General features: G+C 44.9%; 1 protein-coding gene across 1 annotated transcript in view; it reads left to right on the plus strand.

Annotated features, from left to right (window-relative positions):
- The first annotated feature begins 23,877 nt into the window (after positions 1–23,877).
- The window catches only part of PKP3 (plakophilin 3), a 55,600-nt gene continuing 52,744 nt past the window's right edge, over positions 23,878–26,733 (plus strand). Inside the window, exon 1 of the mRNA XM_066583067.1 lies at positions 23,878–23,987. Within this exon, the coding sequence (XP_066439164.1) occupies positions 23,955–23,987 (33 nt within the window). The 5' untranslated portion in view covers positions 23,878–23,954. The remainder of the gene's footprint in view (positions 23,988–26,733) is intronic.

The raw sequence follows: 26,733 nt of genomic DNA on the forward strand, positions 1-26,733 counted from the left end.
ACAAAGGATCGGGCAGTCTGCCCAAATAAGTAGGCTTGGCCAACATCCATCTAATGTGTAAGGTCAGTTTATCCTACTCTGCAGAGCTTGCCCAGTTTAAGAGATGACACCTTGCCATTGTAACTTCATTAGTCTTAACCCAGAAGTTCGGCGTGTCCTGTGTTAGATGGAGTCTGTGTGGTTTAGGCGTGGCCTAATTTCTCAGGTATAAGGAATGTTGGCAGTGATGAGGCATCCCTGACGGGTCTATAAAAGATAAATCAAGTGCTTACTACCCTACCAAGCACAAATTACAAGGCCTCATTGCCTAGGCTGCCAATTCTTGACGTGGTGAAGCACCAGCATTGTCATAGTATTGTTATTAGTAGACGTCTGATCGTAATATTACTAATTGGCAAAATAAATATCCGAAGGTTGTTCTTGGGTGCTTTTCCTCTTGACACACTGGTTTCCTCCCATGTTCTAAAATTGACTGCGAAACTAGCCCTGCTGTGTGGGTAAAGGTGTGCGTCTTTTATAGGGAAATTAATTGTAGGGAATCAGAGACTAATGGGAATAAAAGGGTTGTTTTATCAAGACAAACCCTAAAACAAGAATGAAAACACCCCAGAGATCAGCTGATAGTATTGAATCCGATTCCTGGAACCCCCATCAATTATCATCTGCTTCGGAAGAAGGGTTGACTGTGGTTATGTCCAAAAAAATGATCAAAACTACCCAATTATTGTTCAGTGTAAAGGAATTGCAGGCGAACAATATATTGATCGCTACATCGCCGCTGGTTTCACTCTCATTCTAATCTATCTTGCTGCGAAAAAGGGCCTTTAGAGGCTCTACTCTTAACACATTCAAAGACTGCTAAATTTGCCCACTAATGAAGGTAATGAGGGTTATTTACGGATATCATCAAATATGTATGACCAACCTTACAGCTGATAATCCTGAAGTAGTATCACTGGATATTGTACCTCATGAGATAATAGAATATTTATATAATGGTGATTGTATTGAGCCAACATTCACTCTTAGTCAAAAACAGTCAAGCACCTAGAAGAAGTTGTTGTTTCGCTACAAAACTTGGCATGCAGTTCCATCTCAAGGCCCAGTTACACTAGACGATTATCGCTAAAAATTTGCTAATCGGCGATCGTTTTAGCGATAATAGTCACGTGTAAATAGGCATTTCAGGCACTTTTAGGTGATCGTTAAAATCAAGCTCACCTAAAAATCATCGCTCACTTTTATCTTAGTTCTCCACCGGTGAGTGCTAATAGTATTGTTTCCCCCATTGAAATCCAATGCATCAGATCACAGCGCATATCAGGTGGCCGTGAAAATGGCCGGCCGATATGCGCTCGTGTGAAAGAAGCCTGAAACTGTCGTTTGAGCGATCTTTGAGCGATTATCTGCTCATGTAAATGGGCCTTCAGGCAGATATGCAAATGATTAGAGTTGTGGCTACCTTTGCCCTATAAAAAGGCGCTTAGAGGCTACTAATGTAGCTTCTTGTGTAGAGCTTGTTGATTACTAGACGCCTCTATGACGCAGTCCAAAAGATTTTACCCGGTTTACAGAGTTTGAGAGCGGGCGCATTTTTGGAATGCAATAGTCATATCATATCGATGATTTGCCCGCCACCTGGGCCATTCTGATCAGACCATTAGGAGGTGTAGGAACCAGTGGATACGTGAAGGCATGCACACAAGGCAACTGGTCCCGGGACACTCTTGACAGACCACCAGTAGAGAGGATTGTTTGATCGTCTGACAAGCATGAACAAAACTGTTTCATTGTCTGCCATCCAGAAACAGGTGGCGCCATCGTTACAGACCCCTGTGTCTGTCGCAACAGTTTTCAGGCACTTGGCTGAAAAACATGGTCTCACAGTGCCCTTTACATAAACTGACTTTGACACTCGCCCACCGTCACTCCTAGTAGTGATATGAGGAACAATGACATCCTGCAGCCATATATGTTGTCTCTCTTGGTAGCTTCCAAAAGGCATTTTCCAGCAGGATAATGCTCACTTGTGCACACAAGGGGGTCACAGGAATGTCTTCACATCATTGTCACACTTCCATGGCCTGACCTATTTATGCCAGATTTATCGCAAATAGAACATGCATAGGACCATCTGGGATGCCAACTTCAACACTTTACAAGTTTGCATGATCTAGAGGCTCAATTACAGCAAATGTGGACCAATATGCCACAGGTTAACATAAGGAATCTGTATGCATCCATTTCCACCCGTATCATATCTTGTATCCAAGCTAGAGGCAGCCCAACAGGATACTAGAGCCTCCATGCCCACCTGTATCACATCTTGTATACAAGCTAGAAGCAGCCCAACAGAGTACTAGAGCCTCCATGCCCACCTGTATCCCATCTCATATCCAAGCTAGAGGTGTGCAACAGGGTACTAGAGCCTCCATGCAGCCCGTATCACATCTTGTATACAAGTTAGAGGGAGTACAACAGGGTTCTAGAGCCTCAATGCCGCCCGTATCACATCTTGTAAGTTAGAAGCAGCCCAACATGGTACTAGAGCCTCCATACCACCCACATCACATCTTGTATCCAAGCTAGAGGCGGTACCACCGGATAGCAGAGCGTCCATGCTCACCCGTGGTACTGTTGTATCTTGTCTCCACCAGAAGAATGGGTTGAGACAATCTGCATGCCCACAACTTGATTGGCTGAGCCGCGTTGAATGGGTTTCCATTATGTCCCCTCCCGCCTCAACGTGCCAATGACCCCATGGCCACCCTCCCCTGTGCCCTTACCGGCTTTTGCACTAGACTGCACCAGAGCAGGGACGGGAAAAGAAGCAGAGGGCCGGGGGCAGGTGACACTCCGCCACTCTCCCTTGTCCCCTTCCTGGCTCCTGTGCTCCCAGTCTCCTCGGTACCATCACATATTGCAAGCATTATGCGACCCTGGCAAGAAGACTGACAGTGAGTGACCAACTTTGCTGGAGCAGGGACAGGAGAAGGCGGGAGAGCGCTGGGGGCAGTGACAGCAAGGCCAATGCAGCGGGGGGTGTGGGGGTATTACAGCGCCAAGGCCGACAGGGAAGGACACCGGGGGAAGTATCACTGCAGACCTATGAGGCCACAGCTGTGCCGGCTTGAGGGGTTGCCGCCCAGGGATATTGACAGCGGGGAAATGCAATAGATGAGGAGGAGGGGGGGGGGGGGTGGAAACTTACACTGCCAAAGCTGGAAGAGAAGAAGGTCCCCGGGGGAATTATGACAACGGAGCTAGGAGCACATTCTCCGGCCCAGCCAATGAAGTTGTGGGCATGCAGCTTGTCATCACCCATTCTTCTAGTGGAGACAAGACAAAACAGTACCCTCACTCGTATCACATCTTGTATCCAAGCTAGACACAGCCCGACAGGATAAAAGAGCCTCCATGCACAAATCTCACACAAATATGAAACCCATTCTTTTTAATAGGGTCATACACATTAGCAATGTTTTCCTGCATAGCACCACAATGTGATGCGGGAAACACATCGCAGCTTGTCCTATCTTTCTGCGAAATTGCCCATTGTCTTCAGTGGGGTTGGCAGCAGCCGTGTCGGCAATATCGTAAAGCAATGGGAGAACTCTGCGATCCTCTACCACAGCTGTGACAGCCACGGCGGGGATTCCCTTCATCCCCACAGTGATGCAAGGCTGTTTTTACATGAAAACGCCTCATATCCACGGTGCTTTCGTGTGTTGGCAACTGCAAAATCAGGTCATGATATCGCACTCGCCAGTGTGAAGGAGTTCTAAAAGAAACAGAAACTGAAGACTTCAGAAGTCAAAAGAGTACACAAAACAATTGTTCAGCAGTGGAAAAACATCACCTGGTCGGATGAATCCAGCTTTCTGTTGCTACATCCTGATGGGAGGTCAGAATTTGGCACAAGTAGCATGAATTGATGACCTCTTCCTGTCAGGTGTTCAGAATACGTCAGGACATCCATCTAACCTGTAGCAGCCAGTATTCCCGCAAAACAATATCATCATGTAGTGGAATTAGTGCCGCATCGAATTGCTGCAGTTCTGAATGCCAAAGGAGGTCCAACGCTCTACTAGATGGGTGGTCATTCAGTGCGGGGTCTCAGATACAGTTAGGAACCATACAGAGTTTATGGGGCAATATATTTCCAAAGTCACTAAGAGGGACATTTAAGACCCAAACAGTAACAGACGGACTTGGGTCAAAAATAGGGAGGTTCCCTCCAAAAAGGAAGGGAGGTGCTTGCAATATTGTTTTTTTTCTCATTACTTTATTTTTTGTATTAAAGTAACTGGTAGAAAAAAAATTCTCCCAAAACAGCCCAAATTGTACAATTTTAATGTCCCATGAAAATTCATAACCCCTACAGTTTTGCATTGTCTATTTGTATGGTTAGTGAGGCATTTTATGTGTAAGATGAGACACATACGCCACATACTGTATGTCATTTATGTTTTGGGGGGTTATTTTCCCACAAACTTTCTATCTGTTTTTGCATCCGATTTTTATGCATGTAAAAATGCATGATGAGTTCTGCACATTTCCTGGTTCAGCATGCTTTTTAAGGTTACCCTGGTTACATGTGAAAAAACAGATCACAACCGCATTAGAGTACAATCTGTATTTTCTAAACACAACTATAGGCTTGAATGGGCGATTTTGGTATGAAAAGCTTAACAAAATAGGAGATGCTGCGATTTTTTAATTACTTTTTTTTGCTCTGACTTTTTGTACAATTTTTAAAACTGCGCACTTGTGAGTATAACCATTTTAAATAATATGCTTTATTTCCTTCCAATTCCAAAATCAGATGGAAAAGTCTTTTGTGCGAATACACCTTGAGGGCTTATTCCTAAGAGCGTATTTCAGCCACCGTTTCATTGCCGGCTGTTATACGCTACCATCAGATCACACAGGCGTATTTCCAAAGCTTAAAAGCACCCGGCCTGGCGCTTTTATGCCGGGCGGGAAAGATAGCCCTGGAAGTATCTTCCTGGCAGGAGTATGGCCGCTGCCATAGACTCCTATGGGAGCCAATGACAGCGGCCGGAGTAGCTGGTGGGAGGGAGTTTAGCAGCGTGACTGCAAAAATCCCACCCACTTCCCTCCGCCCCTCGACAGCTGTTTGCAATGGGAGGGGGCAGGACAGGGTGGGAGCTAGTTGCTAAGCCCCCCCATTGCAAACAGCAGCAAGGGGCAGAGAGGGGGTGGGAGCTCAACACACTAGCTTTCGCCGAGTCCCGCATCCTCCCCTTGCAGAGAGTCAGGGAGGGAAGGGGGAGACAGCTTAGCTGTGTTCCCCCGCCCAACGGCATATACGCTAAGCCCGTGTATCAGATGGTAGTGTATATCAGCTAGCCGTGAAAACGCTGGCCGATATACGCTCGTGTGAATAAGCCCTAAAGCTGGCTTCACACTGGCGTATTTCTGAATGCAAAATTTGCACATGCAACTGTAATAGCTCAGAACATGCTTTCCTGGCCCCCTCCATAATGTCATACATGTATGTCTTATGTATATGCTCTGTACAAAACTGTCTTGTCATTCTGTTATGTGTATTGCACAGTTGCAGAAAATGAGAGGTTAATATCTGCAAAGTGTGAGCTGACTGTCTGTAAATGTATCAATTCTGTCCTGTCAAGTGGTAAAAGAGAAGCTATAAATGTGAGTGCTTGAGAGCGGGAAAAAGGTCTTCCAGCTAGAGCTCCATCTTTTGTACCACCAAGGAGAAAGCACAGAGGCACATCAGGGCACCTTCAGCCCTCGTGTGTTGAATATGGAAGAAGAGGAGAGGTTTCACCGAGTGTGTGTTCCTGAAATGAAGAGAGAGTGAGCAGCAAGTGAGTGCATCATTCCAAGGCCTAGTGCAGAGGTACTCATTCCTAATTGTTTCACACCCGAGCGTCCTGAACTCTGGGACTGCCGGGTGGAGGTACTCTAATCTCATTGTTCACACTCCAGCGTCCTGAAGTCTGGGTCCTGTTGAGTGGAGGTACGCGTCTTAAATTCATCACACGCCAGCGTCCCTAGTCTGGGCCTGCCGTGTGGAGGTACTCTAGCTTATCCATTGCCTGCACTGTTCTCTATTTATAATTCTTGTGCCTTGTGTATTGCTGAAGTTATCTTTAAGTAAAAGCTATTCCAGGCCCTGACCGTTCCTGGGGACCTGAGGTACTATATCATAGTCTGTGGCTCAGTTATTTCGGTGGGTGCCGGAACGGTGGAGTCACCCGTGACAACCTTTTCACCTGTCCTAATGTTTATTGGGCATCCCCATGCTGGGGGTGTCCGGAAGAGGCCCAGTGCTGCCCTGGCTTTGGTTGCGTGCTCCGGGAGCGTGGTAAGTGCCGCCGTGACAAGCCAGCATCTTGCCCTCCTCAGCATATGCCATGTGTCCGGGGTCACCCTACGGGACACTGCAAAATACGCAGAGAATAGAACCCATTGATTTCAATGTTTTGTTCCTACACATATTTTCCTGCGCATTTAGTTGCTCTATTTTCTTGCACATAGAAGTCTATGGAGGGTGAACAAATATGCACGCAATATGCTAGGAGATGCATGAAACACTACGTAAATGCAAAGGAAAAAGAACACATCTTGACCTAATCAGAATTTCACATGGGCGAGCGCCATATCGGGCCATGCAATATCGCGCTCAGGAATGTGCGATGTCCCCACAGATGCAAGATATTTATGTGTCAAAAACTCCTCCCATCACTTCAGGGAAGGATCGGTAAGCGTTTCCCACTGATTTCAATGGGAAACTTCGCATGCACGTAGCACGTCGTGCAATGCTTTTTTCTGCCCGAGGCTGTCCGAGGGAATACCCAAAGATAGAACAATCTGTGATACGGGAAATAATTGCTTACATATATGACCCCATTCAAAAGAATGAGGTTCATTTTTGTGCGTCTCGCAACGCTGCTGTGATGCATTTATTTCACACTCCTATAGTGAATAATGGGCAATTCTTGAACAAAAAGTGCCCAAAAACAGGATATGCTGCGATTTTTCTACTCATTGGAATGAATGGGCCCTTTTCATGTGTGAGTTTTGTGCATCTCACAATCGGACAGAACTTTTGCACAAAAATCACCTGTGTAAATCCAGGATAGCCAAAATGACACTCAGGGGTCCCGAGTCATGTCGCCGGATGTTAACTCATTAGTAGCATTCATTAGCCAGTGATTTCTGGTTAATCTTCTGCTGCAGCTCTCTCTGATGCAAGCGTGCTGCATGGAAGGTGCTGTCACAATACAGACATCAGCGCAGTGATTCACCATCCAGGCGGGTCCGAAGTGCATGCACAAATCACGACTGCAGACGCACGTCTTACAATACAAACTTGGCTGCAGCCAATGAAAATGTTTCTTTTCAATCAAAGTTGAATCATAACAAATCTTCAGCCAATCAGAGCCTGGGAATAAAATGCTGATGACAGCTGAACACGCGGCTCGGATTAGTAGGCGCTGACAACTAGAGTCGACTGTGATCGGCTACAGCATTTATTAACTGTGTGACTGCCAAAGAGACAGCAGTATAGTTAGTTGCTATATGATAGTTCATTCAGATTATTAGCAGTGAACCCTGGTTAGAAAATCTTTGTTGCAAGACGGTTGCACCCAAGGGACGCCGACGCAACTCACACTGGAGAGCACTCAGACAAATCTCTGAGCTGACCAAGATTCAGGACCCTGCACATTGCAATGCTATTCTCATCCTTAGGGCTCTTTCACACGAGCGTATATCAGTCGCGTTTTCATGGACGGCTGATATACGCTGCCCATCTAATGCATTGGTTTTCAATGCATCAGTTCAGATGCGCATATTCCCGTGGCGTAAGAGTGCCTGGCCAGCCAAGATAGCGCATGCGGTGTGCATTCCGGTCGGTCATTTTCACGCCGGCGAGAAAAGATAGTTCAGGAACTATCTTCCAGCCAGAATACGGCAGTGGCTCCCATAGACTCCTATGGAAGCCTATGATAGCTGCCGGAGAAGGGAGTTGGGAGGGAGTTTAGCAGCGTGTCTACTAAGCTCCCTCCCCCTTCTCTCCTCTTCTCCGACCCTTGCCGGCTGTTTGCAATGGGAGCTGGCAGGACAGGAGCTAGTTGCTAAGCTCCCGCCCCCCTCCTATTGTTGGCAGCCGACAAAGGGCGGAGAGGGGGCGGGAGCTTTGCATACTAGCTCCCATCCTGCCCCTTCCCTTGCCGAAACACAGAAATCATACACACTATCATATTATGGGCCCAGGTTGTACAGGTATGAGGCTGCCAATGCTCCTTGCCATATTATGGAGATACTCTCTCCTCAAAGCATTGATTCTATGGGAGACCATGGTGCCAGCATTTAGGCAAATTAAAAACAGACTATGATTCTGACTTGTTCATGGAGAATACCTTGTCAAGGCCTAAACCGGGCATGACACACAGTACTGGGTAAACGTGCAGACAGTTTTTGAAGGAACTTGGTAGGCAGGTTGTTCCAAACATCTTGGAGAACTAAGCACAGATCTTCTGTAGATGTAGGTGCTCAAATCCTTCTGTCTCTTCCTGTAATCCCAGACAGACTGGATGATGTTGGGATCAGGGCTCTGTGGGCCATATCATCACTTCCAGGACTTCTTGTTCTTCTTTACATTGGCTGGATGTTTGGGTTGTTGTCCTGTTGCATGATGGATAAGTATCTGGCTGTGTTTCTCAACACTGAGGACACCATCCTGACCAACTCCATTGGCTGACATGCAGCCCCAAACTTGCCTAGAACCTCCACCATGCTTCACCGTTACCTGCATACATCATTATTGCGCCGCTCTCCAGCCCTTTTGTGAACAAGCCGCCTTCTGTTACAGCCAAATATTTCACATTTGGCCTTTTCAGTCTGTAGCACCTGCTGCCAATTTTTCTGCACCAAAGTTCCAATGTATTCATGCATAACCAGTTTTTTCTAGTTCTGCAATAAGATGGCGCTGCTGGTCATCTACTGATTTTGAAAGGAAGTAGACATGTTGCATCTTTCAGCAGCTGCACCAAATTTCCTTGGACGACCACTTTGTCTACGGGTCCTCATTCTCACCCATTTCTTTGTGCCTCTTCAAAAGAGCTTGAGCAGCACATCTTGAAACCCAAGACTGCCTTGAAATCTTTGCCTAGGAGAGATCTTGCTGATTCAGTATAACTACCTGGTGTCTTATTGCTGTGCTCATTTTTTCATAAAGTAAGACCTGTGACATAAAACTGTCTTCCACAACCTCACCATTATAGCTGTTCCTCCCCCAGTTTTAAGCCTCCTACACAGCTGTTTCTCTTTCAGTTAAAGGAGTTGTCTCGCGGCAGCAAGTGGGGTCATACACTTCTGTATGGCCATATTAATGCCCTTTGTAATGTACATCGTGCATTAATTATGAGCCATACAGAAGTTATTCACTTACCTGCTCCGTTGCTAGCGTCCCCGTCGCCATGGATCCGTCTAAATTCGCTGTCTTCTGGCGTTTTTAGACGCGCTTGCGCAGTCCGGTCTTCTGCCTGGTGAATGGGGCCGCTCGTGCCGGAGAGCTGGTACCGCGTCGTCATCGTAGCTCCGCCCCATCACGTGTGCCGATTCCAGCCAATCAGTAGGCTGGAATCGGCAGTGGACCGCACAGAGCCCACGGTGCACCATGGGAGAAGACCCGCGGTGCATCGTGGGTGAAGATCCCGGCGGCCATCTTGGAGAAGGAAGAAAGAAGTCGTTGCAGAGCGGGGATTCGGGTAAGTAATATATATATTTTTATTTTTTTTTAACCCATCCCTTGAGTTTGTCTCGCGCCGAACGGGGGGCCTATTGAAAAAAAAAACAACCCGTTTCGGCGCGAGACAACCCTTTTAATGACTGTATTTAAACCTACATATCAAAATGATGATTATCACCTGTTTGATATAATTAGTTAATTATACACCTTACTATCATCCTACAAAATCCCTGACTGTACAAGTGTACCTAGAAGAATTGATGGCTTTTCGAAGGCAAATATTAGTCCCACTAAATTTGATTAGATTTAGACTTCTCTTTTGTTCATTCACTCTATTTTTGTCAATTAACAAAATGCTATCTATTAACACTTTTATATTTGATAGCATTCTTACTTTGCAACACCTGCCTAAAACTTTTGCACATTATTGTATATCAGTCATTTCACGCTATATACACGCATCACTACTGAACAACCTTGGTATAGTGCTGGTTGTGGTTTAGGCTAGAAGTGCAACTGTAATCAAGGTTATTGTGTTCAATGTCCATTCCAGATTTCCATCATGTACACTACACCCAACTCATCTGGTCAGTGGGTGACTAAATGTAAGTTATTCTTCACGGAATGGAACCACAGACCAGTAATGTATAAAATACTGTAAGGACTCATTCTTCCATGTTTTACGATATAAAACAATTAAAAATAATAATGTTTAACCGGTATTAGGACCCCATATCAAACATAGAACTTAGTACCAGTTTAGGTGCTGCCTGACCACCCACAACAGAAGGTCTTAGGGCCACCATCCCATTTGCTTGGCTCAAGTATGTGGTTCCAACATTGCCACACCTGTGAAGGCTACATACCTGGGCAGGTTTCTACCACCCATTAAAATGGGAATGAGGCCAACCTGGAATGCCCCCAAAAGGCACCACATTGGCTTCCTCTATAGTACCTACACCCTTGTAATTAACTATTAATCATCCAGCATTTGCTTTGCCCACAGACACAATCTCCATGTGCTCCAAGTATCGGTGCATACCTCTTGCTTCTAATGAGGTTCATTTTTTGCAGGACACTTTTAGCAATGGGACGAGGGGTGTATAAAACTGACTTTCGAGCCATTTTTGGGCCATTCCCAAATGAATCGGAGGCAAGACTAAAATGTTGGAAGTAATGCCAGTGGCAGGTATGAACATGCGCCACCAGTTCTTCAACTTCATCTAAGTGACAATGGTAAAAGACGGCAGAGACCCGTGTCATCACATGCCCATTGTGTCGTCTTTGCCAAGCAGCCGTCTGAAAATCCTTGTGCTGCCATTTATTAATTAATACTGCAAGAAATGATTCATTCGAGACTGAAAGGCTCCATAATAAATAATTACTACGGGAGGGGAAGGGTTCTGCTTTTACGTTCCCATTTAATAAACATGATACATAAAAGTAGACGGGAGGGTGCATGCATTCTTGAGCCGAGATTGTTGGTCGGGTATTTGTAGTTCATGACAGGTTAATGTGGTTATACAGGCTCAATGACTTGTTCACATTCAGCCCCTGCGGGTAAAGGGAGAGGGGTAGACGCTTGTCACTCACTCACTAATGCATTATGGGAAAGCACGCTTAGGTTGGCTTTACACGGGAGGACTATCGCCTGAGTAGTTGCTCGATTGTTGATGAATTGTTCATTTTTGCAGTTGCTTAAGTGCACACCTCCTAGTAAAGTTTATTGACTAGTCGTTGAAAGACAAGTGATTGCCTGTTTATGCCAGGTGTTGCGCGCCCGTTCAGACGGCACGGCGAGTATACGCCGACCTGGAATACCATCAGACGGGGGGGAGACAGTTTTGCTCTGCCTCCCACTTTCCGCTCCCTCACTCTCGGCAAGAGGAGGGGGCGGGTGCTAGTGTGCTATGCTCCTGCACTCTCTCCGCCCCTTGCTGGCAGCCAGCAATGGGAGGGGGCAGGAGCTCCTATTGCAAACAGCCGGCAAGGGGCAGAGAGGAGGTGGGAATGGGGCAGGTGTTTAGCAGACACGTTGCTAAACTCCCTCCCACCTCACTTCTCCGGCAGCTGTCATAGGCTCCCATAGCAGTCTATGGGAGCCGCTGCTGTATTCCGGCTGGAAGATAGTTCCTGAACTATCTTTTCTGGCGGCATAAAAATGGCCGACCGGAATGTGCCACGTATGCGCTATCTTTGCGGCCAACTGTTTTAACGCTGCTTGAAATGAACCCATCGGAAATGATGCATTGTAAACCTATGGGAGCTACAAAAACAGGGAGGGGAGGAGTTTACCTGCGTCCGATGCTCGGAAAAGCTTATTTAAGCATTCTAAGTCATTCCAAGGTTTAATGCCGATTGAGGGATTTTCGCGCTACAGCATATATTTTCGCTAATACGCCGCAGTTGCCCGTGTGAATGAACGAGAAAATGCTTATTTAGATCGGGACTTGATCGCGGCTTTTTACTTTTACAGCTGCGATGCAGCCAGCGTAATAATGCATACGCTCATGTGAAGGAGGCCGAAGGGTATTTTTACATGAGCCATTTGTTGCCCCAATAATTGCTCCAATAAGGAATTCCAGGCGACTGTCGGCCCGTTTATACAGGCAATCGTTCATCTACTGTACAAATGTCTGACTGTTTACTATAAATGGAGGCGGGCCAGCAGAAGCGATCTCTGGCGCACTCCGGATCCATTCGCAGAATGATCATCACTCCTGTGTTAAAGTATAGGCGCGATAATCACTGGGACCACTGTTAGGCGCTCGAGCGCCCAACAGCCGTCCCATGTAAAAGTACGCTATACGAGCCAACAGTTGCTTGGAGTCTTACTTCGGCAATGACAAGCTCACTTGTTCTGTTGGGTCCTGTGCTTACGTGGGACAAAATTCTCCTGTAAGGGCGCCCACCCACTGGCGATTTTTTTTCCCTGCAAAATTCGCAGCATTTTTTTCTCTGCAGGGGTCTATGGGACTTGTAATGTTAAAATCGCGATCGTGCAAAATCGCGATTTCGCGGTAAATTGCGATTTTGCGCGATTTTAACATTACAAGTCCCATAGACCCCTGCAGAGAAAAAAATGCTGCGCATTTCGCAGGGAAAAAAAATCGCCAGTGGGTGGGCGCCCTAAGGGCGCCCACCCACTGGCGATTTTTTTTTCTTTGCGTTTTTTCTCAAGAGCAATTAGAATTGAATGTACTCCTGTCCACTGGCGTTTTTTTTTGCGTTGCGTTGCGTTTTTTAACATAGGAACTGTCAGTTGCATATGTGTCCTTATTTTTCTCCTAATGCACCCATGAAAGTCAATGGAAATTAATGGAAAAGCCGCGAAAACGCGGCGTTTTCACGCCGAGCCGATATACGTTGTTCTCATGTGCGGGGGGGGGGGGGAGGATGGAAGAGCCAGAAGCAGGAACTGAGCTCCCGCCCCCTCTCTGCCTCCTCTCCGCCCCTCTGCACTATTTGCAATGAGAGGAGGCGGGGCAGGGGTGGGGCTAAGTTCTGCGAATTAGCCCCACCCCCACCCTGCATCTCCCCATTGCAAATAGTGCAGAGGGGTGGAGAGGAGGCAGAGAGGGGGCGGGAGCTCAGTTCCTGCTCCTGGCTCTTCCATCCTCCCCCCCCCCCTGCACACGAGGATGACGTATATCGGCTCGGCGTTAAAACCGAGCCGATATACGTTCGTGTGAATGCACCCTAAGACTGATCTCTTTGGCCATTTTCAGAACCCCTGAGCGTTAATGTGCCTAAACGCTTTTAATGCTCAGTCATTGTTACAAGGCTTGTAGAAAGACTCTAACTTTGATTTGAAGGAATGCTGCCTTCCAATAGATGGCACTGTGGAGGTATTGTTCCATCTCCCTTATTTGCATGGGCCATTCCCAAATGATTGTGTCCAATTTTGGTCTGTAAAAAACGGACCAATTTTAATCCGTGTGCACATCTGAGTTGTATGCATCCGGTTACTTTACTTCCATATGTCATCATTTTTTTTTTCAGTGTGCAAAAAACGGAAGGGGCCCATTTTATAGCATTACCTAGCAATGATCAGTGCACAACAAAGCGGACACAGATATCCTTTTTTTGCATACCTGTTGACTAGAATGGGTGATTGTTGTTCAAGAAGTTGACCAGTAAAGGACATGCTACTTTTTTTTGCCATCCGTGTAAAAGAACGCATGTCTGTATAGCCCCATTGATTGTAATGTGTTGGCATATTGTCTGTGTGCTGTCTGTTATGAAAATGGACAACACAGAGACCTTAGAAGGCTAACAAAAATACATCATGTTATTGCAAGCTTTCGAGCCTCTCAGGGTCCTTTCTCAGGCTCTGAGAGGTTCGAAAGCCTGCAATAACATGATGTATTTTTGTTAGCCAATAAAAGGTATCGTATCTACAAGATGACTTGGTTTTTCTTACTGGAAATAATCACATTTTGCACTACTGGCTAACACCGTACCAAACGTTTTACAAAAAGCCCTTAGACTCGCTTAAAAAACACGAGTCTTAACAAATCTCAATAGTGATTCATGCGTTTCAGTGCGGAAGAATGTTCTTTTATATGTGAGTTGAGAACCAGCAGGTAGTCCTCTTTCATCAAAATCTACTGCTCTTTATAGGGACTGAGAGTATGATTAAACGGATATTCGACACCCATATGGTATCGTTTAACAGTTACACTATGATTATCCCAGTCATACAATAACTATAGGAACAATCTGTAGACTATGTTCCATTCAAACAATAATAAAACGAGGGCGTAGAGTCATTCCAGGCATTGTACTCTACTTTCTGCATTGGATCTTCAAGTGAATAAGCATTGCGTAGTTGTCTGACTCAGCGGGATATGCAGCCCGAGGTGAAACTCATTATTTCGTCTTAAAGGAAACCAATCAACATGCAAAGAAAATAACCGGTAATATCTAAAGGTAGGCGGAACCACTTCAAAGGGAAATAGAAAAATTATGCAAATAAACCCAACAATTTTTAAGGATGTTTTTAGAAACCTAATATGGATGTGCAATTTAGTAGAAAAAAAGTTCAGCGTTCTCTGGTTCATTCACACGTATTGCGTGAAGAATACGCTGCAATGCGGAATTCCGTCAGTCGGCAGAAATCTTTGTAATGGTTTCTAATTCTTAAATAGCGGCAGCTGTCTTTGTTTCTGAGCACCGGATGCAGGTAAACTCCCAACCCCTTCCTTTTTTCAGCTCCCATAGGAGTCTATGGGAGCTTCTAGCGCGTGCAAAACAAATTCATGGTGCGATTTTTTATTTATTTTTTTTCTTTTCGCACGAGAAAGAATTGTCCATGTGAATGAATGAATTGGAATCCAATGCTTTACATGGTCGCCGACGTTTTATTGTGGCTAAATAGCCGCTTAAAAATGCTCGTGTGAATAAGGCCTTAGAATGTAGAGGTCAAAACTGAAGAGGAGGCGGTTATGGTATTACTAAATGAAAGAGGTGGACTACATCCAATAAAGAAGACACTGGTAGGGTTTAGGAGGTCCTGGTTGAGTTTTCAGGTTTGGCTGGAGATAGAATAAATGACATAATCCTAGATATGCTTACAGGTAGTGATGCGAGTGCTCCACAGCACGGCTTCTCCTGGGGTCTCATCAGCTAGAACATGCTGATCAGAGGCGTAACTTGAAGCTCCTGGGCCCCAATGCAAAACCTGTAACAGGGCCCCCAACTATAATTCTTTATTTAAAGTACTGGGCTCCCTATATGGAGATGAGAGGCCTTGTGGGCACCCTAAGGGTCCTGGACCCGGGTGCAACTGCATCCCCTGCATCCCTATAGCTAAGCCCTCGATTAGTGAAACCTGGACCTCATCATTGGTCGATGTCCATGTCAAAATTAAGCGTATTACGTGTGTATTTGCACATCCCCATTGCCTTCTATGGTGACTTTTGGTGCAGAAATGTGCAGGAAAATAGAGCATCCTGCATATTTTTTTGTACTACCAAAACGCACACGCAAAATATGCGCATGTGAATGAACCCATTGAAATCAATTAATCCTATTCTCTGCATTTTGCAAGTGCAAATACGCATGTGTGACACAGATCTTAGGCCGGCTTCACACGGGCGATAAAACTGAGCGAGATTTGTGCGTTTTGAGACGCACAAATATGAACCCGATTCTTTTGAATAACGTCATTCACATGAGCGGCATGCTCTATCTCGCTGCGTCATCTCGCATCACAGCATCGGCCCCATTGAAAGCAGTGGGATAAACTCTGCCATCATCTGCTGCAACTGTGACAACCGCGCCGGGGGATTCTCTGCATCCACGAAGTGATGCAAGGCTGTTTTGACATGAAAATGCCTCACATCCACAAGAATGACACATGGTGGGGAGCACGATGTGGGGGCAGAATGCACTTACCCATATCGCACTCACCAATGTGAAAGTAGCCTAAGGGCTGATTCAAACAACCATATTTACGCAGGTGTTTTGCTGCCAAAAAAAAATTGCCCAAAAATTGCGACCATCCGAAGCATTGGATTCCAATGTGTTCATTCAGATGAACGATTTTGGGCTGCGTAAAAACAGGAAAAATAGCAGATATGCAATTGTTTTCGGTCACCAATTTTATACATGGCGTAAAAAGATAGGTCTTGCCCTAACTTTTGCAGAGAAACACGGGAAGCTCCCATAGACTCCTATGGGAGCTGAAGAAAAAAGGAGGAGGAATGCCAGGAAAGGAAGACAGCTGCCTCTATTTAAGCATTAGCAGCTATTTCTAGCATTTTGCAGCGATTGATGGTTTTCACCGCCTCAGCGTATTTTTTTGCCGTTACGCAGTAGCGGCCCATGTGCATGGCTGAAAATACACGAATAAAGATCGGGACTAGAGATGAGCGAGCATACTCACTAAGGACAATTACTCGAGCGAGTATTGTCCTTAGCGAGTACCTGCCCGCTCGGAAAAAAAGATGATTCGAGTGACGGCGGGGGGTGAGTGGTGAGTTGCGGGAGTGAGCAGGGGGAAGCGGGGGGGGGGGGGAGAGAGGGAGAGAGAGATCTCCCCCCCCCCCCCCCCCGCTCTCCCCCGCCGCCTGCCGGCACCCGAATCCACACCGATAAAGTGCGGAATTGAAAACAGCGGATCCTGCTGGCAATTCCGCACCAAGCGCCGCAGTTAGCCGTGCAGATTTTGGTATGGAATTTAGGGAGGTCACAATCTGCAACGCTATTATGGAATATTCCGTCCTGTGCGAAAGGTCCCTTATGAGGAATTGCTGCGGAATGTGAGCTGAAATTGTACGATACAATGGAAGTGAATGGGGTTTTAACAAAAGCTGCAGCAGATTCTAGGCATGCTGCAGCCTTCCATATCCACTGCATGCCCTATCTATTGCGGAAAGGCCAGGGATTACCGTCTCAGATTGCAGTGAAATTCGCATCTTCACCGAAGTCCACGTGCAAAACATGCAGATTTTTTAGCTGAGTCCATAATATAAATTTCATGCTGTAGGCGACCCAACCTCAGTCTACAACTAATGCTGGTGAGCTCTGGACGGCCGAAGAATGCAAGGAGGATAATACGAGAAGCAGGTATCGTAAAGGCAGTTAGGAAGCACCTCGGCTGTCTGAAAGCCCCTGTGGGAAACTCAAGTTCAGCCTTGTTTCCTGCTCTTGGCAGGGTGTGGCGGGGGGCTAGTCATTACCCTACTCACTGGCAGGTAGAAGCTTGTATGAAAGGTTATTGCGGCCACACCCAAATCTTAATATATTCTCCACCCAAAAGACAACACCCAACCTGACACCATGAAAAGCCTGCAGTGAGCGGACCGTAGCTCTGGGGATTTGTGAAGATACCTTGGGTTTTTCCATTGTTTATAGACTATTTAAGACCAATCAATATTTCTGCCACTGCCACAATAGCCTGAAAGAAGCTGCCAGTCCGATAGTCAACTAAGTGTCCTATAGTCACGTGCGAAAACTTCTGTAGGCTGAAATCACACTTGCTGTTTTTGATGCAGATTCTGAGCCCAAACCAGGAGTGCGATACCAAAGGAATGGGAAATATATAGGAACGTCTTATACTTCTTGCTGACGGATCCAGTTTGCATGTGCATTTCCAGCTTATGAGGAATGGAAATCTATCCTGCTTATTGGCGCTATTCTATCCTCTCGCTACCATCTACTATACTAAATTAGCGCTTGGCTATCTCGCTCTGTCCCCTAGAAGTGAATGGAGCCGTGTTCATGTATACGCACTGTCACTCCATTCATATTCAGGTGTGTTGAATGAGTGAGTGGTGTCATCACAAGCTCCTTTGCTCTTTGCAGCCTGTTTAGACAGGCGAATGTATCAGTGGCTTATTCAAAGAATTATCCAGGCTTTCACATTCGCTGTATAAGCGAATCTGAATGAGCGATAAGTGAACTAGCGCTGATGATTTTTCTGCCTGCATAAAATGGTTGAATGAAAAGTGAATGATTACCATTCATCATTCGGTCGTTGGCTCCATTATGACCAAATGATATTGTTCACCTTCCTTTGAATGATTTTTTGAACTATAATCGTTCCGTCTAAAAGCACCCTAGAAAAGTCTCAAGATTGCATGGGGGGTTCCAGCGGTAAGACCCCCCAGAGATGAGAGAGTTATTTTCTATCCTGTAGATAGGGCTAAAAGGCTCATTTAGATGGGATGAATGTCAGACAAACGATGCCTGACACTCCTTCCCACGCATACTAGCTCTTGTGCTGCTGCATGGGAGCTAGTATATCTGGCTCACAGCGGGGAGGCTGGATGAGATTTCTCTCCTCTTGCTCCCCTGTCCCTCTCCATTGACTTAACATAGCGGCTGTTCAATACTGAACGGCTGCTATTTACACTGAGCGATCTGCTCATTGTGCATTGTTTAGCCTGCATAAATGTTAAAGGAGATGTCCCGCGCCAAAACGGGTTTTTTTTTTTTAAACCCCCCCCCCCGTTCGGCGCGAGACAACCCCGATGCAGGGGTTAAAAAAACCACCCGCACAGCGCTTACCTGAATCCCGGCGGTCCGGCGTCTTCATACTCACCTTCTGAAGATGGCCGCCGGGATCCTCTGCCTCCGTGGACCGCAGCTCTTCTGTGCGGTCCACTGCCGATTCCAGCCTCCTGATTGGCTGGAATTGGCACGTGACGGGGCGGAGCTACACGGAGCCGCTCTCTGGCACGAGCGGCTCCATAGAAGACTGCTGAAGACCCGGACTGCGCAAGCGCGGCTAATTTGGCCATCGGAGGCCAAAAATTAGTCGGCTCCATGGGAACGAGGACGCTAGCAACGGAGCAGGTAAGTAAAAAACTTTTTATAACTTCTGTATGGCTCATAATTAATGCACAATGTATATTACAAAGTGCATTATTATGGCCATACAGAAGTGTATAGACCCACTTGCTGCCTCGGGACAACCCCTTTAAGTCAATGGAGAGGGGTGGGGGAGTGTGAGGAGAGTCAGTGATACTAGCTCCCGTGCAATAGCACAGGAGCGAGTGTATGCGGGGATGAATGTGGGGCATTGTTCGCCTGACATTCGTCCCGTCTAAATGGGCCTTAAGTGTTTTTTTTTTTTTAAATCCCTATAATAAAGCTTCAACTTTGCATTTCAATTCCTCATTACTTTCAAGATGTGTTCACTATTAGTGTCTGAAAACATTCTTGTATGCAATTTAGGGCCAGTTTCACACAAGCATAATAGGGGTGCAAGTCCGAGCCCGGCGGCAGGCTCTTAAAAGACTGCATTGTAAGGGTCAATTGTGCATGTATTACACTCATTCTGAAAATTCACTTGCCTTGGCATACATTGAAGAGGTGGCCCCCATAATGGTGGGGTTTTTGCCTTTTCAGACAGAAGGGCCCAGTACTTTTTTGCCTCTACTACCTACTTGTTTGCCAATTTTACAGTTCCTCAGGAAGGGAAGTCCTTCACGGGTTCTCTACACGCAGTAACAAAAGGAATAGGGCAACTAGGACTGGACCACCTCTTGCGAAAAGGCCCAATTTCAACTTTATGGTCTGCCTGTATACTATGTATATCTTCTGTTCTTTTGTTGGAAAGTCTCCTTTTTAATTTATGCTATTACTTCTCACATGGAATGGTGGGATTAAAAAAAACCAACAACTGGTGGCTCAGCGCAACGCTCCAGGAGCAATCATATATTATAATTTTCCATTCCGGAAAATTAAATAGGTAGTTATTTTCAATTGCTTTCTTCACTTTTATATCATTAATGCGCTATTGCGTCCTTTACTGCATCATTGTTGGATCAATTATGACATCACTGTAATATTAACTATCACATGATTGACTTCATTGCCAGGGTAACTAATACATCTCTACTTTCTCACGATAACCTGAACTATAGTCTAACTATAACATCACTACTATGTCTAGTAGTAGATCACCATTGCATCAGATCACCATTACATCACCATAATGCCAATTATTACATGAGTATTGCATAACTTTAAGGTCAAGTATTACATTGCTTTCATTACTATTAAATTGAATTCTGTATCTTGATGACATCTACTATTACCTCACTAATATTTCACTATTATATTACTAGTGCATTAGTATGCAGTATGACATCACTAATGCATCATTATTACATCGCTATTGCCTTCCTGTTACATAAATTAGTACTACTGTGATTATCACTATTTCTTCCTTCATTGTATCACTATTTCGCTACTATAAGTCTCTCACAAGTTAAATATTACATAACTATGGCAACACTGTAACATCAAATATCTCTTTACTTTGGTTGTATATTAACTAGAGATGAGCGAACCTACTCGGCCACGCCCCTTTTTCGCCCAAGCGCCGCGATTTTCGAGTACTTCCGTACTCGGGCGAAAAGATTCGGGGGGGGCGCCGTGGGTGAGTGGGGGGTTGCAGCGGCGAGTGGGGGGGAGAGGGAGAGAGAGAGGGCTCCCCCCTGTTCCCCGCTGCTACCCCCCCGCTCCGCCACACCTCCCGAGTACAGAAGTACTCGAAAATCGCGGTGCTCGATCGAGTAATTACTCGAAACGAGTATATTCGCTCATCTCTAATATTAACCCTTGATACTCCTTTGTGATTTATACGGTGTAAAAACATAAGCTTACAGTGGGTCCCGGAAGTTTTTAAACCCTTTTCTTTTTTTTTTTTTTTTTTTTTTTACATCTTGTTATGTTTTGGCTTGTGTGGATTTAAAAAAAAAATCAAGTTTTCCCCCCTCATTCTGCACTGAATACCCCATAATGGCAAAGTGAGAATAGAATGCCGAAAATCCTGTGTAAATGTTAAAAAAATGAAAAACTAACATTTTGCATTGACATAAATATTTACACTCTTTAGTATGACACTTGAAATTTAGCTCTGGGGGCTTTTATTACTGTTGATCATCTTTGAGATGTTTCTGATTGGCTGGCGCTTGATCCAATCACAGCACTCGCTTGCAGGAGGTGGGGTATTCCAAGCCCCGTCACCAGAAAGAGAGTGCTGTGTCAGTGCGAGGGGACTCAGACGCCGGCAGCTAGGTGAGTATTGCTGTTTTTTTTATTCCATGTAGTGTAGCTAGGGCTTATTTTGGGGCGATGGCTTGTATTTCAAGCCCCGTTTTCCCCTTGAAAATCAGGGTAGGGCTTATTTTCGGTGAATTGGAGTATATATTTTTAACCACTGTTTTTCATTTTTTATAGTACAACATACAAAGAACTATATAAATTTGCTATTTCCAGAATCCTAAGGACCCACAGAATAAGCTAAATATCTCATTTTTACTTCACTGTGAATGCCGTAAAATGAAATCCACTCCAAAAATGGTGCAATTGTGTTTTTTATTTTACCCCAATTTATATTTTATATGATGCTTTAAATGGTGGCAAAAAAAATACAAGTTGTACAGCATAAAACAAGCCCTCATCCAGCTATGACCACGAAAACATAAAAAAGTTTTGGATCTTGGAAAAGTCAAAGTTGGATTATGTGAGTAAAAAAAAACCACGTACCTATGGTTTAAAAATCTCTTTGTATGTGGACTCTTTTATTTAACTTTGAGCAACCGTTTGCTTGAGAAGAGGTACTGGCGTCACGTGACAACACCGTTAGGACTAACTACCATCATTTACATCTACCTGCTCTTTTTGCACTGCAGACGACCGAACTGGGCCACGTTCCACCATTGTCAGGGTGAGAACCTCATCTAGTGCAGAGTACTAAGGCAGCAGAAATGCAGACCTGACGGTTGTGAATTCAATCCCCACATGGTTCAGGTAGCTGGCTCAAGGTCGACTCAGCCTTCCATACTTCCAATGTGGGTAAAATGACTACCCAGCTTGGTGGTGGTGGTTATAAATAAATTACTTAGAAGTGCTGCAGAATAAGTTGGCGCTATACAAACAACAAGATTAATTTTTACATTTTTTTGAGATCGCAGAACTACCGTTGATAACCATGTTGAGAATCTCGTGGTCTCCACAACGGCTGACTTTCCACTCAGATGCTGCATTAGCCTGGGTTACGTGGGGCTGAAATTCCGCCTTCCGCCTTAGCTGAGACTAAGCAGCAAGGTAGATAACATTTGCAAAAATTTTGTCCACATGCAGCGGGCAGTCTGCTGTGGCCAAGTACTGAAACTGACATGCCACACAGAATTCAAAGCCGCGACATGTCAATTGTATCACCGTTTCTACTGCAGGCTCTCTCCTCACTATCGCTGTTTCCACTGTGGCCTCACTCTATGGGGAGAGATAGCCACAGCGGAATACGGTGCTTTCAAAACCTGCGCCAAATGTTTCGGGACTTCAGCTACGTAAATCTCGCTGAATTTCCCTACAATCCCGCTGCGGACATTCTGCAAGATTTCATGGGATTTCCTCCCTGTGTGAACCCAGCCTTAGGCTTGTGCCACACGACAGTATGTGTATTGCTGCGTGTTTTTGCTAATTGGGCGTTGCTTATTTGCGCACGCATCAGCGCATTTTACTATATTTTTTATGCTCTCATTGAAATATCCATTTAGTGTAATGAGTTCGGCTCGTGTTCCTTGCCTGCGCAAATGATTAAGAAAATAGAGCATGCTGCGTATTTTTTGCGTAACCGAATTGTACACACAAAATACACACATGTAAATGTGAAATCAATAGATTCTATTTTCTGCGTATTATGCATGCGAATGTCTTGCACACAAATACCGTCGTTTGAATACGTCTTAGGCCGGCTTCACAGGAGCATATGCGCAATTGCACACGGCTTAGCTCAATGTATTTGCGCACTGAACTAAGCTTTTTTACACATATATCTGACTAACGGCCTGATTAAAATGGCCAATAAGCTCCTGATGTGTTCTTTTTCCAGCAAAATTCCACAGTGCTTCACGCATCTCCTTGCGCATTGCACGCGCATTTGCGCACCCCCCCCCCCCCCCCCCCAGGTTAACTTCTATGGAGACCTTTGGTGTGCAAATACGCAGAAATATAGAACATGTTCTTTTTTTTTTTTTGCCCGACCGTAATGTACGTGTAAAAAATATGAATGAAGCCATTGAAATCAAAGGGCTCTATTCTCTGCGTATTGCACGTGTAAATACGTTCGTGTGAATCCAACCTCAATGTGCAACCTGCAGCTCTCTTCTTTTGTGAAACTACCACTCCCAGCATGCTTTGCATTTTGGAAGTTGCAGTTTCACCAGAGCTCAGGTTGTAAATCAGTGGTCCAAACAGCTGTAATTAAATGCTGCAAACTGCAAAGTCTGAACTTAAACTTCTTGTATCAATCATCTGCAACATCTACTTAGCTCTTCTGGGTAAACCTCCTCATGTCAGAAGGATTTTTCACATTAGCCATAGAACGGGATGGTAGGAATTCACTGACGACACATTAGGGAAAGTCTTCTTCTACTTATTACAAACTTGTAATTCAGATCCCGATTTGCACAACTTTCTGTCCTCTTTCAATCTGCGGCTTTAGAATTGTTCCGTCACTTTTGAGTCTTATCCATTCCCACAATATTGGCACAACATTCTGCTATCCATTCTTTCTGCAAGGTTAGATTGTTGAAGGGTTAATGTTCTAACAGGGCGGAGGTACATCAACAGGTCCAGTGACGACACGGATGATACAGTTTCCATTCTCTGCCTTTGATACAATTTAGGTTGTTACCTCTAAAACTTCTCACGCCCCAGTCACACGGCAGAAGCATTACTGAGCACCATGATGAGCCATGGCCCCATTGCGCGGATTCAGGTATGGGCTGTGATAAAACTTTCAATATTAGTTCATTTCTATGGGTGTGTGGCATAGGAAGGGTTAATGTTTCGGAAGGGGAAGCATAGATAAGGCAGGTTTGAGGAGTAGCTTAGGATCCTTGCGGAATATTTCTGCAAGATGCACCAAAATTTGCATGTATTCATATATGGGTAATGGAGCAGAAATCTGCATCTGTGCGTCTTGCAGAAATATTCTGGACATACCTAGCAGGTGAAGGGTCCTGTAAGTGGAAACTTAGTGCAGTATATGACAGACAAGGGGGCATGGATACGACTTGGATAAGGCAAATATACAAGAGGCGACTTACTGATTTGCTGCAGTGCAATTACTCTGAAGCTTTTACTATTCTCAGAGGAGATACTAGTAAAATAAAGAAGTGATTTGGAAGCACAGAGAAGGGAGAACTAGTCTTCAGGGAGAATAGTGGGACAGGTGTGCATCACCTGTATTATGTTCTGCAGATTACAGCGTACACTTATGCAAAGCATCGCCATAAAACCTTCTGCACCTGCTATCCAAACTGGTCAATTCTGTAAATCTAGCACCTTATTGAGGAATTCGTTGCAATGATCTGGAAAAGAAGGCTACACCAAAGCCACCTCAGTGTTCATTGTATAGGGATGTTCATGGGGTTAAAAAAAATCACAATGGTTAGAATAAGATATCTACATCCGAATTCCATCAACCGATGGTACTTAACTTGTGGCTCTCGAGTGGTTGTAAAGTTACAACTTCTAGAATCCCCTGACTTAGTATGCTCGGAGTTGTGGTTTTGAACCACTGGAGAACCGCAGGTTGAACATCATTACCGTAAAGAGATGGCTAGGATCAATACCTGCACAGTTATGTAGTGCAAAGTATCAGCTATTCGAAGACATAGATAAAATCTTTACATAGAGTCAGTCCATGTACATGAGATATTCTTTGGTGCTTCCTTCATTCTGGCCAAGTGCCAAAAGCAGACAGCCTCCAGCTTAGGCGGGTCTTCTGATGAACTAAGAGATCCACTTCCTTGTAGAGTTTTTTGAGTGAAGAGGTCTAACAGCCCAAAGTCGGGGCAGTGTTGCTTTTTTTGCCCCCCAGATCTGGAACCTGGCGGGAGATCTGAACTGCAGATCATTGGGAGAGTAACGTTTTCTTGATGCAGATAGAAATGTCAACTCTACAAGAACTACTCCAACTATAAGGAGTTGTGTCTTCATAGTTTACTGTCACAATGCAGCACGGTAGATGTTGCTACAATAAAGTTGATGGTGTAGCTCAGCTGATGGAACAGCATTCTCTCTGTTATGTCCTTAAGGCTTCTATAGTAGTTATTAGACCCACACAGACAAGATGTCAGCGTTACTTCATTGAAAGGAAGACCCACCATATTTTCAGATCGTCCTGGCCATGAATATACTGTGGCTATGATATTTATTCTAATGTCTTAGCATTAGGTCTAATGGATAGATGACCAGACATACATGGACACTTCTCCATTCAGTAGATATGAATGCAACTTACTAGCACTCTCATACATGGATTTCCAAATCTAGCCTGACCAGGGCTTCTGCTTTCCTATAGACTTAGCAGATCTGAGATGGTAAGCCACTGTAATACTAGAGTAGCTGCACTTATCATTGGGTAGACCCTTCAGGTCTCCCGGTACAGTAGTTATAAGCTAACAGTTGCAGCATGTTACACCCATGTTCAGTTGCTGCATCCTTTCCTTAAAGAAGCTATACAGATTTAGAAGAACTTGGTTGTTTTCTTCTAGAAACCATACTACATATGTCTATGGGTAGTCTTGTATTGCAGTTCAACTCCCTTGCAGCAAATGGGGCTGAGCTGCAATATCACACACAACCTGTGGACAAGTGTGGCACTGTTTTTGGAAGAAAACAGCGGCGTTTTTCTAATCCGTACCTTTTAGATATATGCAGTGTATATGCCCAGCCATTTTCCTATGGAAAATAATTGAAGTAAACTGTGTAATAACACAATGCACCCTCTCAGCAACACAGCCTAGCCCACGGAGTGACATTACTTTTTTTGCTATGCCTTAAAGGGTTTTAGGAAAGTTATACATCTGTACAAGTCACGCTCATGCTGCAAATGTGGCTTTGTAGATGGAAAGATCCTTTCAAATCGCCATGCCCGTGGGGGAAACATGCTTGGAAAGTTGCCAATGTAGCCTTCACTCGAAATGATAATTTAAAGAGTAGAATACGGTTGGAAGCTGATCTGCAATGTTGATGGCTTCCTACTCCCATAGGGATGTTTGTTCACATCTGTATTTTGTGCTTTGTACTAGACAGATTAGGTTTTATTGAAGGAAACCATAATTAATGAGTTTACCATTGTCATTAAGATCATGTCCTCGTAACCATAAGGGCAAGTCTTAAAGCGTGTGATGTGTTTAAAGGCCTTCAGCAATAGGGAGATCATGTGCTCAACAGGTTATCCACATATGGGCAGTGTCCAATTCCAGTTTTTATAGAGTTATAAGCGAAGGTTATATTATTTAATAATTTTTTAAATTGACTGATATTATTAAGCTGGAGCCTGGAAACCTCTGGTGGCCAAAAAGAAGCATAGTTAAAAGTGAGAGCTACGTACTCCAGTCCTCTAGAGACCGAGGCATGGGGAGTGAAGTTGCCAAGTGATTAAGAAGGATGAAATACGGTGAAGGAAAAGACAGAGAGGGTAGGAAGGAATAAGGTAAGGGAAGGTTGCACAG

This window comes from Eleutherodactylus coqui, chromosome 11 (assembly GCF_035609145.1).
Source record: "Eleutherodactylus coqui strain aEleCoq1 chromosome 11, aEleCoq1.hap1, whole genome shotgun sequence".
Lineage (NCBI taxonomy): Eukaryota > Metazoa > Chordata > Amphibia > Anura > Eleutherodactylidae > Eleutherodactylus > Eleutherodactylus coqui.